Here is a 16269-nt window from a genome sequence, read left to right as displayed (position 1 = left end):
TATGTATTTATTATTTTCCATCAAATTGTGCATTATGTGTAAATTTAAGAAAAGACCTTAACCACTAACCAAAGACTTGCCAAACAGCTAGTTCCTTTTTCTATAATGGACCAAGCACCAATTGTAATCAAGTCCAATGAATCTAGCTGTGTCTCTAATTGCATGCCAAATGATCCTTTTCTCACCTGCTTGTCTCACTAATACCGACTGCCTGTCCAGGGGGTCCTGCTTCTCTATCTGGACCAGAACAGCCATCATATTTCACATTCTCTCCCTGATAAAATCCACCACCTTCTCCACACCAGCCATAAGCCACGATCTGCTGCTTGAGCCCACAGCTCTGATATTACTTCAGACAGAGAATGGGGAGGAAATGCTATTGAGCTCAGCAATAAACAACACCCTGCAAGCCAGGAGGATGGAGTGGAAGGCCAACACCTCACAGCCAATCAAGAGGACTAGCTTAATCAAACTTCTAATCTAATTGATATTTCCAACATTCCAAGTGAATACAATACTATCTGTCAAGGAGTTTGGGAAGTCCTGAGATCATAAAAGACATGGAGTCTTTCATTGTGCAGCACAGAGACCTTGGGCTACTCTTCCAGCTGGTTGAAGCCTACTACTTCAATAATTCACAAGGCAGTTTTTAACTTGTCTCTTTAAAAAGAAATAGCATTAAACTAGACTGGAAGAACAGGTCTTTCAGAAGACTGGGAAGTGGGAAGCTAGGACCCTGCGGCGCTCAATCAATCCTGCTCTCCGTGCGCCCAGTTACATAAGATGTGATGTACGTCATCACGCTGGTACGTCTCCTGTGTTTTCTGTCAGGCGGCTGAGGCGGACAGCCCCGTGCCTGGGGTCCTCTAGCTCCACGTCTCCATCGAGGAGGGGCGGCTGTGGGACTGGGATCCCCGGGTGGACAGTTACACCAGGACAGCCCGATTCCTTCCCCGGCCCTAGGGGGAGGTGGTGGCTCCGCTGTTGGTCAGCGGGTGAGTGTTGAATTCGGTGGGGGTGGTTGTGATCTCCATCGGGGCACAAGGCCTGCTCTTCGGCTCCCTGACAGCTTTGGGCCTCAGTGGAAGCCCCGGGCTTGCCCCCCTTTCTGGACCGCAGGGTGGTGGTGGTAGTCTCTGTTTCTGCTGGTCTGCAATGAGTGTCTCATTTTCCAACGACGTCCTGGTTTTATACACGCTGAACTTTGTTTGATTTGTATTCAAAGATTTGGTCGGGTCGACCGTCTTTATTTTTTCCCCCCACACTTTATGTGAATTTGCCCTTTTGTTGGTCGTTATGTTCGAAAGTATTCTAGCCAAGAGTACACCGTCTGAGATCTCTGTTATAGCTCTGTTGTTCGATATGCCTTCTACCTGTTTCAAGGTGGTTTGTTTACAATATCCTCAATGTAAACAAACTACCTGCAGGATTAAACGTGGCAGGATGTACGGTAACTGACCACACCTGCATGGAAACAGTGTGGTTTCAAAGAGCCTGACTAAAATTGCACCATTGGGGTCTTGAGGTAACAGGCTTTCCAGTGGCTAGCAACCTTAAACTGCATAGGAATGTGTCTTGGCCTGAGGACACTGGTGCAGAAGTTCCTTCGGGCAATATCCTGGACCTGCCTGCCTCCTGTTTCATCAGTCACTTTCCTGCAAGTGTTGAATGCATATTATGATAAAGTAACTTGTGGCTGACAAGTACCAGCTCATTACTATCTCCACCAGAGAGACTAACCAGTTCCCATTGGTCAATGACATTCTTGTCACCGCATTTACCACCAGCAGCATTTAGGGTTGCCATTGAATAAAAGAATCAAATGTGTCGTGCACAGACAATGTGCAAACTTTGTTAATCTTTGATTAAAAGGAATTGTTAAAGTTGTGATTTACACATAAGAAAACTCTTCACCTGAATAAAATATGAATGCTGCCCTATCTGTGTTCATGGACTCAGTTTATAACCACATTCTGCTGTTCTGTTATAACAAAATAAAGAACGGCAGATACTGGACATCTGAAAGAAAAGCAGAAATTGCTGGCAAAACTCAGCAGTACTGATGGCATCTGCCGGGGGTAAAATCAGAGTGAACATTTGGAGTCTGGGGACTCATCAGAACAGTTCTGATGAAGAGTCACCAGACTTAAAATACTACTCTGCTTTAGTCCTACAAAGGCTGCCAGACCTGCTGAATTTTGCTATTGACTTTTGAAGGCTATTGATTCAAACAGAGACCATATTTGGTCTTGCTATTTGCCGTTCTTCAAGTCATATTAAACTGAGGTGCATCAGACCATTTGGATGAATGGTAAAAATTCCATGATGCTGCATTGTCCTGTTCCTCAAATATTATCATAAAAAGAAACAAATTAACTATTAATCTCATTGCCTATTTATGGGGCATGCATACTGTGAAGTATCATTCCGAAAAGAATAACTGGTGTGAACTACTTTGTGCTGCTAAAGAACAATGTGACTTAGAAAAGTACAAACAGTGGTAAGAATTGCAGCCTTAGCACTTGTGTATATCTGTATTTCATTTTAGGCATTGTCCAGTAGAATTCAGTGTTACATTCTCGCAAGTTTCACCATTGGAGTGAATGGATCAGATTAATATACCCTTTTCCCATGAGACCAATCACATTTATACCATAATCATTGTTTAGTTAGTCCTTTATAATTTAGTTTTATTTTGTATTGATTTTATACTGCAAGTGTCAGCACACTGCTCATAGTTCAGCAGTTTGGATGGTTTGAGAAAATTGGCATGTAGTGTTCTGCACTTTGTAAACTGACTACTCATCTATCGATTGTTTGTTTTGATTTGTTTCTGTTAACCATTTATTGCATATGTACTCCGGGTATTTGAAGTAATTGCTTTTTTGCTCTTTTCTGAATAGGTCATGTTGTAATACTTCCTTCAGCTGTTATACCAGTAGTTCAGGATGTCATGGTTGGTTGAGCTTGCAGGGAAGGCAGAAGACTTCTTGAATAAAGTGGACCAGGGGGCAGCAGCAGCATTGTTAACTACTCCTATTGAAAATGTGACTACAACACAAACATTCAGCAATGAAGCTGGATCTTCCAATCAGTACTCTACCTTGAATGAGCCGAGTAGTAAATCTGATCACCAAGCTCACCCTAGTATTAGTTACGTCTCTTCTGCTGCTGGTAACATTAAGAGACAAAAGGCCACCCTCCTTGCTGGAGCTTCGAATGCATCCTCTTCATCACGGACCTTTGAAGCTACAGCCAGTGCAACTGCAAGCTCGTCTCATAGCAGACCCTCAACACAGTTTGTCAGACCAAAAAAGACTGAACCAGATGATGACCAACTCTTTGATTTCTTAAACAGTTCAGAAAAATCATTAAATGGCAGAACCGACAACAAACGGGAGATATCAAAGCCTTCCACACCAAAAGGTCATTCCCGAACTTCCAGTCTCAGTTCAGCATCCACTTGCACCATTAACATGAAGCCAATAGAAGCAAGCACTGTCAAGGATGACTCTACTGGCAGACTTGGTATGAAACAGCTTCAATAAAAATAAATCTTATGTTTATCTTTACCAGTAACTTGTATTTTTTTGCACATAGGTATTGTTCTGAACATGCGAAATGTTTGGCTTTCTTGTCAATGATACTGTAATTTAAATGCTATTTTTCCAAATTTCAAAATTAGGAAATCACATTCAGTGTGGGTAAGTAACCTGGATGGTGCGTACAGTTTGCATGTTGCATTTTTCTGCATTCAACTTCAGTACAAAGTGTCAAAGTTTCTTGTGTTTAGTTGAATAGATATTTACATAAATTAGTTCAGACAGTCTCAACCTATTACAACTTTGAAGAGCATAAAACTACACAAGTTGTTATCTGACTCTGAAACCATCAAGATGGCTGATATGAGAAAGGAAGGCAGGTGTGATGAAAAGCGTGGTTAAAACTTAAAGAAGCAAAGTGTTCCTGTCTCTCTGCCTAAGCTGTGTGGGTATTTGTAGATAATGCAAGTAGAAAACTTTCCATTGCCTAAATGTATAAGGGCTCTTGTGATGCAGTGATAGTGTCCATATCACTGGGATTTGAGTCCCACCTGCTGAAGAGGTATATCGCAACATTCCTCGGCCAGTTGGCTTTTTAAAAAAGCTTGCCTAAATGTGTAGAAGTAATGAATTAAATTGAAATGGCACTTGTTTGAAAAGATCCTTTGGCTTTGCACTTCTGGTTGATTCATCAGCATCAGAGACAAAAGACTGCAGCTGCTAATTCTATTTTAATTTTCTTTCTCCTTCTCTTGGAAAGAGGCAAAAGTTATAAATGTATTTCCAGTCAAGCCCGAGTGCTGTAGCTGATTGCTTTGTCCCATTTTCACCTCTCCATCATGTGTCTTGCTCTTCTAATCATATAAAGTACTATGGATCAACAAACTCTGACCAATAATTTAGGTCACTTGAAGTTCAGAAAAAAGCAGGATATATTACTGAGCAAAAATCCTTTATATATCTATTTTGTCCATTGTCTAAGGATCTTTGCACATAATTTCCATTAAGAATCATGGAATCCCTACAGTGTGGAAACAGGCCAATCGGCCCAACAAGTCCACACCGCCCCTCCAAAGAGCATCCCACCCAGACCAATCCCCCTACCCTTTCCCTATCACCCTGCATTTCCAATGGCTAATCCACCTAATTTACATATCTCTGCACAGTATGGGCAATTTAGCATGGCCAATCCACCTAACCTGTGCATCTTTGGACTGTGGAAGGAAACCGGAGCACCCGGCGGAAACCCACGCAGACACATGGAGAACATGCAAACTCCACACAGACAGTCACCTGAGGGTGGAATCGTCCCTGGCATTGTGAGGCAGCAGTGCTAACCACTGAGCCACTGTGCCACCCGTGGTTTGGGTATCGTTCTTGCTGTTTACTGTTAGAACTAGCGGCCTCTGTTCAACAGTAATCAAGAGAATGGTGTAGTTAATCCATTTATTTACTACTTATATTGGCAGAATAACAATTAGTGCTGTTTCAAGTTCCCTGATTAAAGTCAGCAAAGTGTACAACGGTTCGCCAAGTGGAATGGTTGAGACTGTTAGAACAAGGAAGTTATATAAATGTTTGAAGGAGACAGTGGGAGACACAGATTAATTTTGGATTACTTTAGAAAGGGGGATGTTTACAGTAGGCACTTGTTTATGTAGGAAGAAGGAGTCCAGATATCTCAAAAGTCAGTAAAATCAAGTGCCATTCACCTAAATATAGGATTGGGTTACAGTCTTGAATTCATTTGAGTTTGAAATATTAATAATCCATCAGAAATTTCCCTATGCTTGAAATGTATTTTTTTCAGTTAACCATCAGTAGCACTCTATGAACATACAATATAACCGGGGTTATCAAAATTAATTCCTGTTGACTGCCAGACTGTCATAGGTATTGTGCTTCAGAGGGTCTGAATGTTTGCTGTTGTATAGCTTGTTTCACCTACCTTGGAAGTAACCCAGTACGTGGAGTGACTGATTTTTCTCAGTTTCATAAACCTGATAATAGTTATTTTTTGAATTGCATATTTAACTTGGCACTGAGGGCCACCATCACTAGTGATTTAGGGTGGTGATGGGAGGGGAAAAGAGTACTAACAATACAAAGGGACCAGGTCATTGATGTACAGCCAGAAAGAGAGTCCAGTAAATGACCAGTTATTGCTACCCATAGGTTCAGTGGACTGGGAATATCAGGTTGGTAGTGGATCTCAAGAAAGGGAATTCATGGAATGTTTACTAGATGGTTTCTTCTTTTTTGGGGGGTAGCTTGTGGTAGAGCCCACTAAGGAACAGGCGATTCCAGATTTAGTGATGTGTGATGAGGCAGACTTGATTAGCGAGCTGAAGGTGAAGGAACCCCTAGGGGGCAGTCACCACAATATGATAGAATTCATCCTGCAGTTTAAGAAAGAGAAGATCAAATCAGAAGTAGCAGTATTCCTGTTGAGTAAAGATAATGAGGTAGGAGCTGGCCAGAGTTGATTGGAAGGGAATTCTAGCAGGAAAGATGGTGGAACAGCAATGGCAGCAGTTTCTGGGGGTAATTTGGGAGGCACAGCAGAAATTCATCCCATGGAAGAAGAAACATACCAAGGGCAGGATGCAGTAACTATGCCTGACCAGGGAAGTTCAGCCGCAGATAAAAGCAAAAATATGCAAGGTGTTAAAGATTAGTGCAAAGCCTTTAAAAGCCAGCAGAGGATAACCAAAAAAGCAGTAAGTGAGAGAAGATAAAGTATGACAGGAAGCTGGCTAGTAATATGAAATGAGATTGCAAGAGTTTTCTTTAGATATCTAAAGACAAGTGGAAAATGAGGCTGGAGATGTAGTAATGGTGAAAAAGAAATGGCAGAGGAGCTGCATAGGCATTTGCATTAGTTGTCAGTGGAAGACACCAACAGCATACTAGAACTTCAAGAGATTCGGAGGCAGAGATGAGTCTAGAGGCCATCATTACAGAGGAGATGCTGGGGATGCTGTCAGGTCTGAAGGTGGATAAATCAGATGGACTATACCCCAGAGTTCTGAAGGAATGGGCTAGTAGTGGCATTGGAAATCTTTCAAGTATCACTGGAGTTGGTGAGGTCCCAGAGTACTGGAAAATGGTTAATGTAACACCGCTGTTAAGAAGGGAGGGATGCAGAAGCAAGGAAAATTATAGGCTAGTTAGCTTGATTTTGGTCGTTGGTAAGATTTGACTCCATTATTAAGGGTTAGCTTGCGGAATACTTGGAAGTGCATGGTAAAATAGAGCAGAGTCAGCATGGCTTCGTCAAGGGAAAGCCATGTCTAACAAATCTGTTGGAATTCTCTGGAGGAGGTAACAAACAAGTTAGACAAAGGAGAACTAATGGGTGTGATCTATTTGAATTTCCAGAAGGGCTTTGACAAGGTGCCGCACAGAAAGTTGTTAAATAAGAACCATGAAGCAAAGAGTGGGGACAAATGAGTGCTATTCTAGCTGGCAGTCAGTGACTAGTGGTGTGCCTCAGGGATCGGTGTTGGGACCGCAATTATTTACAATTTATATAGATGACTTGGAGCTGGGGACCACGTGTAGGGTGTCAAAGTTTGCAGATGACACTAAGATGAGTGGCAAAGCAAAGTGTGCAGAGGACTGTGAAACTTTGCAGAGGAACATAGATACATTGAGTGAGTGGGCAAAGGTCTGGCAGATGGAATACAATGTAAATAAATGTGAAGTCATACATTTTGGTAGGAGTAATAGTAAAAAGGATTATTACTTGAATGGTAAAAAGTTGCAGCATGCTGCTATGCAGAGGGACCTGGGTGTCCTTGTGCATGAATCACAGAAGGTAGGTCTGCAGGTACAACAAGTAATTAGGAAGGCAAATGGAATTTTGTCCTTCATTGCTAAAGGGATTGAAATAAAAAGCAGAGAGGTTATATTGCAGCTGTACAAAGTGCTGGTGAGGCCACACCTAGAGTACTGTGTGCAGTTTTGGTCTCCTTACTTGAGAAAGGATGTACTGGCACTGGAGGGGGTGCAAAGGAGGTTCACTAGGTTGATTCCGGAGTTGAGGGGGTTGCCTTATGAGGAGAGACTGAGTAGATTGGGATTATATTCATTGGAATTCAGAAGATTGAGGGGGTATCTTATAGAAACATATAAAATTATGAAGGGAATAGATAAGAGAAGTAGAGAGGATGTTTCCACTAGCAGGTGAAGCTAGGACAAGAGGGCATAGCCTCAAGATTAGAGGGAGCAGATTTAGGACTGAACTGAGAAGGAAGTTCTTCACCCAGAGGGTTGTTAATCTGTGGAATTCCTTGCCCAGTGAAGTAGTTGACGCTACTTCAGTAAATGCTTTTTAAAAAAAAAGGTAGATTTTTTTTGAACAATAAAGGAATTAAGGGATACGGTGAGAATGCGGGTAAGTGGATCTGAGTCCACGAAAGGATCAGCCATGATCTTATTGAATGGCAGAGCAGGCTCAAAGGGCCAGACGGCCTACTCCTGCTCCTAGTTCTTGTGTTCTTGTGTTAGGGCAAGGTACTGGAATGAATAGGATCGGCTGACCGGCAGAAGACAGACAGTAGGGATACAGGGGTATTTTTCAGGATGATAGCCAGTAGTGAAGTTTTGCAGGGTCAGTGATGGGACCACAATCATTCATGTTATACATTTAAGTAGACAATTTTCTAAACAAGGAAAGATTTTGGAAATCTGAAACACGCTAGGACTTAGGAGTCCTCGTACAGGATTCTCTTAAGGTTAACATGCAGCTTCATTCAGCAGTTAGGATTTATTTCAAGAGGGCGAGAATACAAGAGAAGAGGTGTACTGCTGAGGCTGTATAAGGCTCTGGTCAGACTGCGTTTGAATATTGTGAACAGTTTTAGTCCTTATTTCTAAGGAAGTATGTGCTGGTGTTGGAGTGGAACCAGAGGAGATTGTGAAGAGCTTGTCTGTGAGAAGTAGTAAGGAGTAGTGAACCTGTACTCAGTTGAGCTTAGAAGGATGAGAGGGGGATCTGATTGAAATTTGCAGAGTACTGAGAGGCCATGATAGAGTGGACATGGAAAAGGTGTTTCCATTTGTAGGAGAGACTTGTATCTGAGGGCACAGCCTCAAAGCAAAGAGACGACCCTTTACAACTGAGATGAGGAGGAATTTCTTCGGCTAGAAAAGGGCTGCAAGGAAAAGCCAGGAACTATCGACTGGTGGGCCGAATGTCAATGATGGGAAGGTTTTTGGAGGTCATTTTGAAAGGCAAGGACTGATTAGGGATAGTCAGCATGGCTTTGTGTATGGGAAACTGTCTCTCTCAACTTTGAGTTTTTCGCAGAGGTGACCAAGAAGAAAGGTGAAGGCAGAATGGTAGATGTTTTCTTACATGGACTTTAGCAAGGCCATTTACAAGGTTTTGCATGGAAATTTGATTGGTAAGGTTAGATCACATGGGATCTAGGGAGAGCTTGTCAGTTGGATACAAAATTGTCTTGACAGGAGACAGTGTGATAGTAAAGGGTTGTTTTTCAGACTGGGAGCTTGTGATCAGTGGTACACTGCAAGGATCAGTGTTGGGTCCACTGTCGTTTGTCATTTGTATAAATGATTTGGATGAGAATATAAGAGGCATGATCAGTAAGTTTGCAGATGACACCAAAATTTGTGGTATAGTGGACAGTGAAGAAGGCTTTCCGGGAGTACAATAGGATTTTGATCGACTGGGCTATTGGGCCAAGGAATGGTAGATGGAGTTTAATTTAGATAAATATGAGGTGTTGCATTTTGGTAAGACAAACCATGGCAGAACTCGCGTAGTTAATGGTAAGACTCTAGGGAGTGATGTTGAACAGAGAGAGACCTAGGGGTGCAGGTATATAGTTCCTTGAAAATGCCGTGATAGGTAGACAGGGCAATGAAGAAGGCATTTGACACACATTCCTTCATCAGTCAGAGCATAAGAGTTGGAATGTCATGTTACAGCTGTAACAAGACATTTTGAGTACTGTATACGGTTCTGATCACCCTGCTATAGGAAGGACATTAAACTGGAAAGGGTACGAAAAAGATTTACAAGGACGTTACTGAGACTGAAAGGTTTGAGGAGAGGCAGAATAGGCTGGGACTTTTCTCCCTGGAGCGACGGAGGCTGAGGGATGACCTTTATAGAGGTTTATGAAATCATAAGGGGCATAGATAAGGTGAATAGCCAAGGTCATTTTTCCCAGGATAGGGAAGTCCAAAACTACAGGGCATAGGTTTAAGGTGAGGGGAAAGATGTAAAACGGACCTGAGGGGCAACTTCTTCACATAGAGGGTGTTGCATACATGGAACCAGCTGCCAGAGAAAGTGGTGGAGGCAGGTGCAGTTACAAATTTTAAAAGGCATTTGGACAGGTACATGGATAGGAAAAGTTTAGAGGGATATGGGCCAAAAGCAGGCAAATGGGGCTAGTTCAGTTTAAGAAACTTGGTTGGCATGGACGAGTTGGGCCAAAGGGCCTGTTTCCATGCTGTATGACTCTGACGCAGAGGGTGGGTCTGTGAAAGTCATTGCTGCAGAGTGCAGTGGAGGCCAAACTATAGAGTGTATTTAAGACAGAAATAGTTTCTTGATTGGTAAAAGTATTAAGGGTTACCAGGAGAATGGGTTGAGAAATACATATCAGCCATAATTGAATGTGAAACAGACTTGATGGGCCAAATGGCCTAATTCTGCTCCTATATCTTATGGTCTTACAACTTCAGTGAAAGCCAAAATGTCAATGCAACCAATGTGATGATAGCAAGGGTCATGTTTACGATGGCATGGGAACTGAACGGAATGAAAAGGAGTGGGAATTTGCTACCTGCGGACATGGGGCTAGGAAGATCAGCAAAAGTAGCAAATAGAAAATCGTGAGAAAGAAATGTATAGAATTGATGATTGGCATCTCAGTTTTACACCAGAAGAATGCTGACAGCTAGCAAAGGAAGCGGTGGGCCTTCTCTGGGCAATTTCAAGTTTGTCTTGATGGCAAAAGAATAGGAAGATAGAAGAATCGTGTGACTTTTGGGCTAGCAGTTAGATAGAGTAGTGAAATAGTGCAAAACTGAATTATAAGATGTCAGGGTATCAGGAAGAGGCTTTAGCATGTGTGTTCTAGAATAGAAGCCTGAAAAGGGTCAAGTCAAAATAAAGGAAGAAAGAAGTAATGGGTACAGATTCACTGCAGCAGCCAAATCCCCTGCTTGCCCACCCATCCACCAGCTTCTGCTTTGTAGGTTTTGAAATGGTAGAGAAATCCTCTATCCATTGATCATTTGCAAAATTTGATCATGCATACTTTATAATTAAATTTTGTCATATGAGTTGCTGTTTATTTTTGTGTTCTTAAAAGCCAGGTCTTGTTGGACCAAAGTAAAGCATGCATGTATGCCCAGTGGAATGCTTTTAGAATGTGATGATACTCTCTTTATTTTCCTAATTGAATGTTTACAAGAATTTTACAAGACTTCAATTCCAACATGGAACTTCATTCCAGTAGGAGCATGGATTAGAAAATTGGAAATGGTGATCAGCACTGCAAATAGCACAGAGTTTTTTCCTATTCCTAAAATTAATCAGGAAAAATACTACCTGTCAGCTACGAAGAGTACCACCCACACCCCAGTTACCAATTCAGAGTCTCATTGTCTAAAGCTGCTGAGCAGATATCTGCAAAATTTAATCTTAATGTTTGAACGTTCAAATCTGTTTTAGACCACTATAGGTTACCGTACTGTCAGTGAATTTTGAATTATCTACACCTGTTGATATTGAGGTTATGTGACACAACATAAAAACCAAACTAGTCTCCGAAACTGTAAAATAAATTCTCCTGTTTCTTTTTCATTTAATAGTTATTGTTTTAATATTTTCAGGTGCCTCAGAAAGCTCTAGGGTGAGCCAAGATGCCCAAATAGAGCCTTCAAAAGAGCAACCACCAAGTATTACAGCTAACAGAAATTTAACAGCTAAAGATGAGAGTCAGTCACTTGAGCTATCGAATCTTCGGCTTGAGAACCAGCTACTGCGGAGTGAAGTTTCCTCCTTGAACCAAGAAATGGCTTCGGTGATTGAGAGATCAAAGCAAACGCAAGAAGGTATGACAGGAATAATAGCACTCATCTCTCAGAATTGCATTCGTTACATTCTTCCACAGCTTGGGTGCAAACAGACCCTTTAGGTGCTGATTATATAATCAGGATTCCAGGCACATGTTTCTCTTTCCACGTTACACAAAGCATTTGTAAAAAAAATGTAGTCTATAATTTAGGTTCAGGAAAAGGAAATGCTTTCGCTGCTCTTATCAAGGTTCCTTCAACTTCGGTTTATGTGCAGCTATCTTGTTGCGCTGTGTGACCCCGTTAGAATTAGACTGGCATCACATGCATGCATCTTAAAGGTGTGTTGCTTACATGGCATGTTCTCAATTGCTGTGCACCCGCAGACTTAAAGGGAACATGAATCATTATTGTTATTAATGCAAATGTGTGGCACAAATGAACTGTAAGCAAAGGCAGGCTTAAAAATATAAAACTGAAATATTATTTTGCCCCTGGAAACTCAATTGATTTCACCACTTAGCTTTCTTCTGGGAGAGATTGTTCAAATTCAAGCAAAGGGCAACCAAAAGCAGCAAGGAAGGCCAGTTTACTCGACCACTTATTTTAAAATGTGAAGAAACCTGGATCATGTTTGGAGGATAACCATTTTTAAAGTTAGTTGGCTGATCAGTATATCACAGGACATTGCCCGAAGCGTGCATGCAGTAAAGTTCCTAGATTTGATTGGAGTGGGTTAAAAGGAACGCAGTTATTATCAGGTGGATTTAGGGGAAAGTAGGCAAATAACAATGGAAAGCATTTCAGTTCACCCTCAACCCATCCCCTCTGGGTGATTAATTTACTCTGTATATGGGTGGGTCATTTTGAAGTGGCTGTGTGCTCCATTTTTGTGAATTTCTTTATTGAATTTTGGTCAGGTTTTCCAGATCCCGAGGCCAGACAAGCCTTAGATGGCACTCTTTATGAGCAAAATGAACTAGGAATGCCTTCTTGTATGTCTAGACCACACCTCATGATTTGCACCTTGATTTACACCATGATCTCCCATCCTTGCTCTCTCCTTCCTCCATTCATTCATCTTTGCTGCCCTGCCAATGGCCTCCCTGCTACAGGGTAAATAGTGTTGGCTATCAGCCTAGAAACCTGCAGAGAAATTTAAAAGCTGTCCTCCTGTTTATTCCAGCAGAAGCCCTTACTTCTAGGTTCCTGCCCAAATGCCCTTACCACACACTCTCCATGACTCTAAGTAATTACCAGGACTGTTGTCTTTGCTGAGCCAGTGAACTCTGCTGGGTAATGGTAATGAGCACTATAATTGGCTTTGGCCAATTTTTTTTTCAGTCAACATGTAGAACGTATATATTTGACAAATTAATGACACTGCACAATGGCACCAATGGCCATTATACAAATAAATTTTAATATTGCACACCACATTTTGTGTTATATGCTATTAAACTGAGACCTTAATTTATTGTGGTAATTATAACCACAAATGTTGGATGTGTGGCCATATGCATATCACTTAGTATTACACATTTCTAGGGTGGAGGTAGAGGTAGCTATTATGAGGGGGCATAGTTTTAAAGTGAGTGGAGGTAGATATAGGGGAGACGTCAGAGGTAAGTTCTTTACTCAGAGAGTGGTCGGGGCGTGGAATGCATTGCCAGAGAGGGTAGTGGAGTCAGCCTCATTAGGGGCATTTAAGTGGCTATTAGATAGGCATATGGATGATAGTATAAGGTAGGGGTGGAGGTTAGATAGAACTTAGGTTTAGGGTAAAAGTTCGACACAACATCGTGGGCCGAAGGGCCTGTACTGTGCTGTACTGTTCTATGTTCTATGCTGTATGTTCTATTCACATTCCATTAGCGTCTAGTTGCACTGCTAGTTATTTTCAGCATTGTTTGTTTGGATGTGCTCATCTGTATTTTGGCCTAATTGTTTCTTTCTAAATATTTTTGTTTTTAAGAGCTAAATAAAGCCAGGAAACAGATTGAGAAATGGAATACAGAAAACTCCAAGTCTGACAAGATAGGTAGGGAACTGCGTTCCCAGATTGATGATCTGAACGAGGTGCTGGGTGCCAAGGATTCTCAGCTGGCTGTGCTCAAAGTGAGACTGGAAGAGGCAGATCAGCTTCTGAGGACACGTAATGAAGCATTGGAGCTCCTGCAGAATGAAAGAAACAGGTTTTATTGAATTTGTTGGCATGTACTTTTTTTTTTAAACTGGATACTGATTTCCAGTCTAGGACTAAACTCATAAATAATCAGGAACAAAAACAAAAGTTGCTGGAAAAACTCAGGTTTGGCAGCATCTGTGAAGAAAAAATCAGAGTTAATGTTTCAGGTCCAGTCACCCTTCCCCAGAACTGAGAACGTAAATAATCATTTGGTAGTACAGGATCAAACATTGTTTAAAAATAAGCAGCATGAAGTCAGAGCTGTAGATGTTGTGGTCAATTGCATCAAAAGCTGTAGATAGGTCACGGAGGACAAGGAGGGAAAGATTTTAGTCATGATCACAAAGAATGTAATTTGACGTGAGTTGTTTCATTTGACTGGGGCAGGAAACCTGATGGGTGAAATTGTGGGAAGGCTGGACGTGCACTTGGGAAGCACCAACATGTTCAGTGGTATTGAAGAATGGGAAACTGGAGGCAGACTGGTAGTCTTTGAGGAAGAAGTGGGACAAAAGTGGTTTTTATTTTTTGGCAAAAGATGTAATAATGTCAGATTTGAGGAAGATGTTGGAACAGTACCTGAGAAAAGGGATTCATGAACCGTTTCTCAACTTGGGTCCCAAAAACGGAACTTGTCGTTAACATTTGGGCCAGGATAGGATTTTTGGGATCCTGCGGACAAGCTGAGCTTGCTCAGAGCAAGGCCAAGATCAGAGAGAATCTAGAGAAAAATGTAAGCTTTGGACTAAGGGCAGTGGCAAGTATTAAGGAAACTTGACCTAGTGGTCTATAGGAAGGGAAGGAAATCAGAGGTCCTCACCCTTACTAGAGGAGGGTGATAGGAAACAGTGATTTGAAGAGGATTGTCTGAGCTGGAGAAGAGAAGCTATGCACTATCTTGTATTATTGGATTATCTTTCGACAGTGAGTGAGAGAGAGCAGTGGGAAGTGGGATCTGAAGATACTTTACGTGGTTCTGCCAAATCTCATGATGGATGGCTAAATCAGTTGTGCATCAGAGATGCTCAAATGTGGCTCATTCGGACTTGAGAGTGGAGATGTGTATGCCTGGGAAAACATGGCTGTGTGTGTGTAAGGAGGTTCTTCAAAGATTATGGAAACTGCTTTAACAAATTCGTAGCTTCAGAAATGTCATTATGAATTGTGATTCAAAGACTTAAAATTTCAAAGCAGATTAGTAAGTGATCTGAGGGAACATTCTTTGTCCAGAGCTGTATGCAGAAATAATTGGAATTGAGAAGAGGAATATGAGTAGAGATAGAAAGAAATGATCAGATTGTCTTGTCCATTTAATAGTTCCAATACATGTAGCAAAGCCACGTGCAATAGCAGGATCAAGGGATGGCTTTATAGAAGAGTTTATGTAGATGGAGAGATTTAAAGACAGGAGAGAAATAAACTTTAAAGAGAAATGTAGAAGAGTTGAGAAGGAGGTTGAAATCATTAAAAGTGAGAACTTGATGGGTAATGAGAGAGGAAAGCAGTGAGGATATTGAAGTGGAAAACTTAGTATATAATTTAGTTATCCAATACAGAGCAAAGTTTTTAAATGAACAGCATGAAGTGATAACGTAAAATACTTTAAAGGATAAATTGCCATAGATTTAGAGAGACAAACCAAAGTGATTTGAAGAGAAGGGCTAGATAACCACTGTTTTGAGTGGGGAAGTAGGAATGCAAGCTGAATGGGCAACATCTTTTATAGAGCCAAAAGGTTACATCTCAACCATGTCTCTTTTAAGTCTTGTGATCATCTACAGTAAGTTCATGGGTGGCAGGGGTTTTGTTCACAACTGAACATATGTTCTGACAGATGTGTAGAATGATGGCCAAATCCACTGTAATTGGCAACACGGTGATTGAAATTTTCGTTGTAAACTCATTTCCTGTTGATGTTTGGATGGTTCAAGACGTCGCTTTGCAATTTTTAAACTACCAATCTTGTGAATTTCAAACTTTCTGTTGTCTTAAAGACAATTTTTAAATCTATTTTAAAGACCACCTTTAAAAGAGCAAGTATACAGACAAAGTATTTCTCATTTAAAATTCTGAATTCAAACTGGATATCTTCCAAAATGCAACTTATCTAGATGTTTTGAGAATAAGCCTTTCACAGCAAGAAATTGCCTTTTATGTTTACAACTTTTAAAAATTAAACATGGGCTCTTACTACTCGCAGAGAAATTTACTTTATAAATGCTTTCAATCAAAGCAAGAGTCTGTGATGCTTTCGGATTACCCCTTGTTTTATTAAGGTCTGAAGTTAAATGTAAGAAATGCTCTCATTGTATCTGTCATGGGAGAAATCTAAATAAAATCCTATTTTCACAGGGGGCTTCTTTAACTTCACTTAGGGGATAGGGATTTGTGTAATGACTTGATCTCTTGTTCTTCACCCATTCCTTCTGTGTCTGCCCTTGCTCTGTCCTGACTGGTATTGCAGTCCAGGTTTGCCTC

General features: G+C 41.2%; 1 protein-coding gene across 1 annotated transcript in view; it reads left to right on the top strand.

Moving 5' to 3' along the window:
• Positions 1-807: 807 nt before the first annotated feature.
• golga5 (golgin A5) overlaps positions 808-16269 on the top strand; it is a 45942-nt gene continuing 30480 nt past the window's right edge. The window contains exons 1-5 of the mRNA XM_048600066.1: positions 808-995; positions 2904-3528; positions 11421-11642; positions 13579-13798; positions 14446-14552. Coding sequence (XP_048456023.1) covers positions 2949-3528; positions 11421-11642; positions 13579-13798; positions 14446-14552 — 1129 coding nt within the window. The 5' untranslated portion in view covers positions 808-995; positions 2904-2948. The remainder of the gene's footprint in view (positions 996-2903; positions 3529-11420; positions 11643-13578; positions 13799-14445; positions 14553-16269) is intronic.

Source organism: Rhincodon typus, chromosome 8 (assembly GCF_021869965.1).
Source record: "Rhincodon typus isolate 14 chromosome 8, sRhiTyp1.1, whole genome shotgun sequence".
In the NCBI taxonomy this organism is placed as follows: Eukaryota; Metazoa; Chordata; class Chondrichthyes; order Orectolobiformes; family Rhincodontidae; genus Rhincodon; species Rhincodon typus.
Note: the sequence above shows the minus strand (reverse complement) of the source record. Positions and strands in the feature narration are given on the sequence as shown.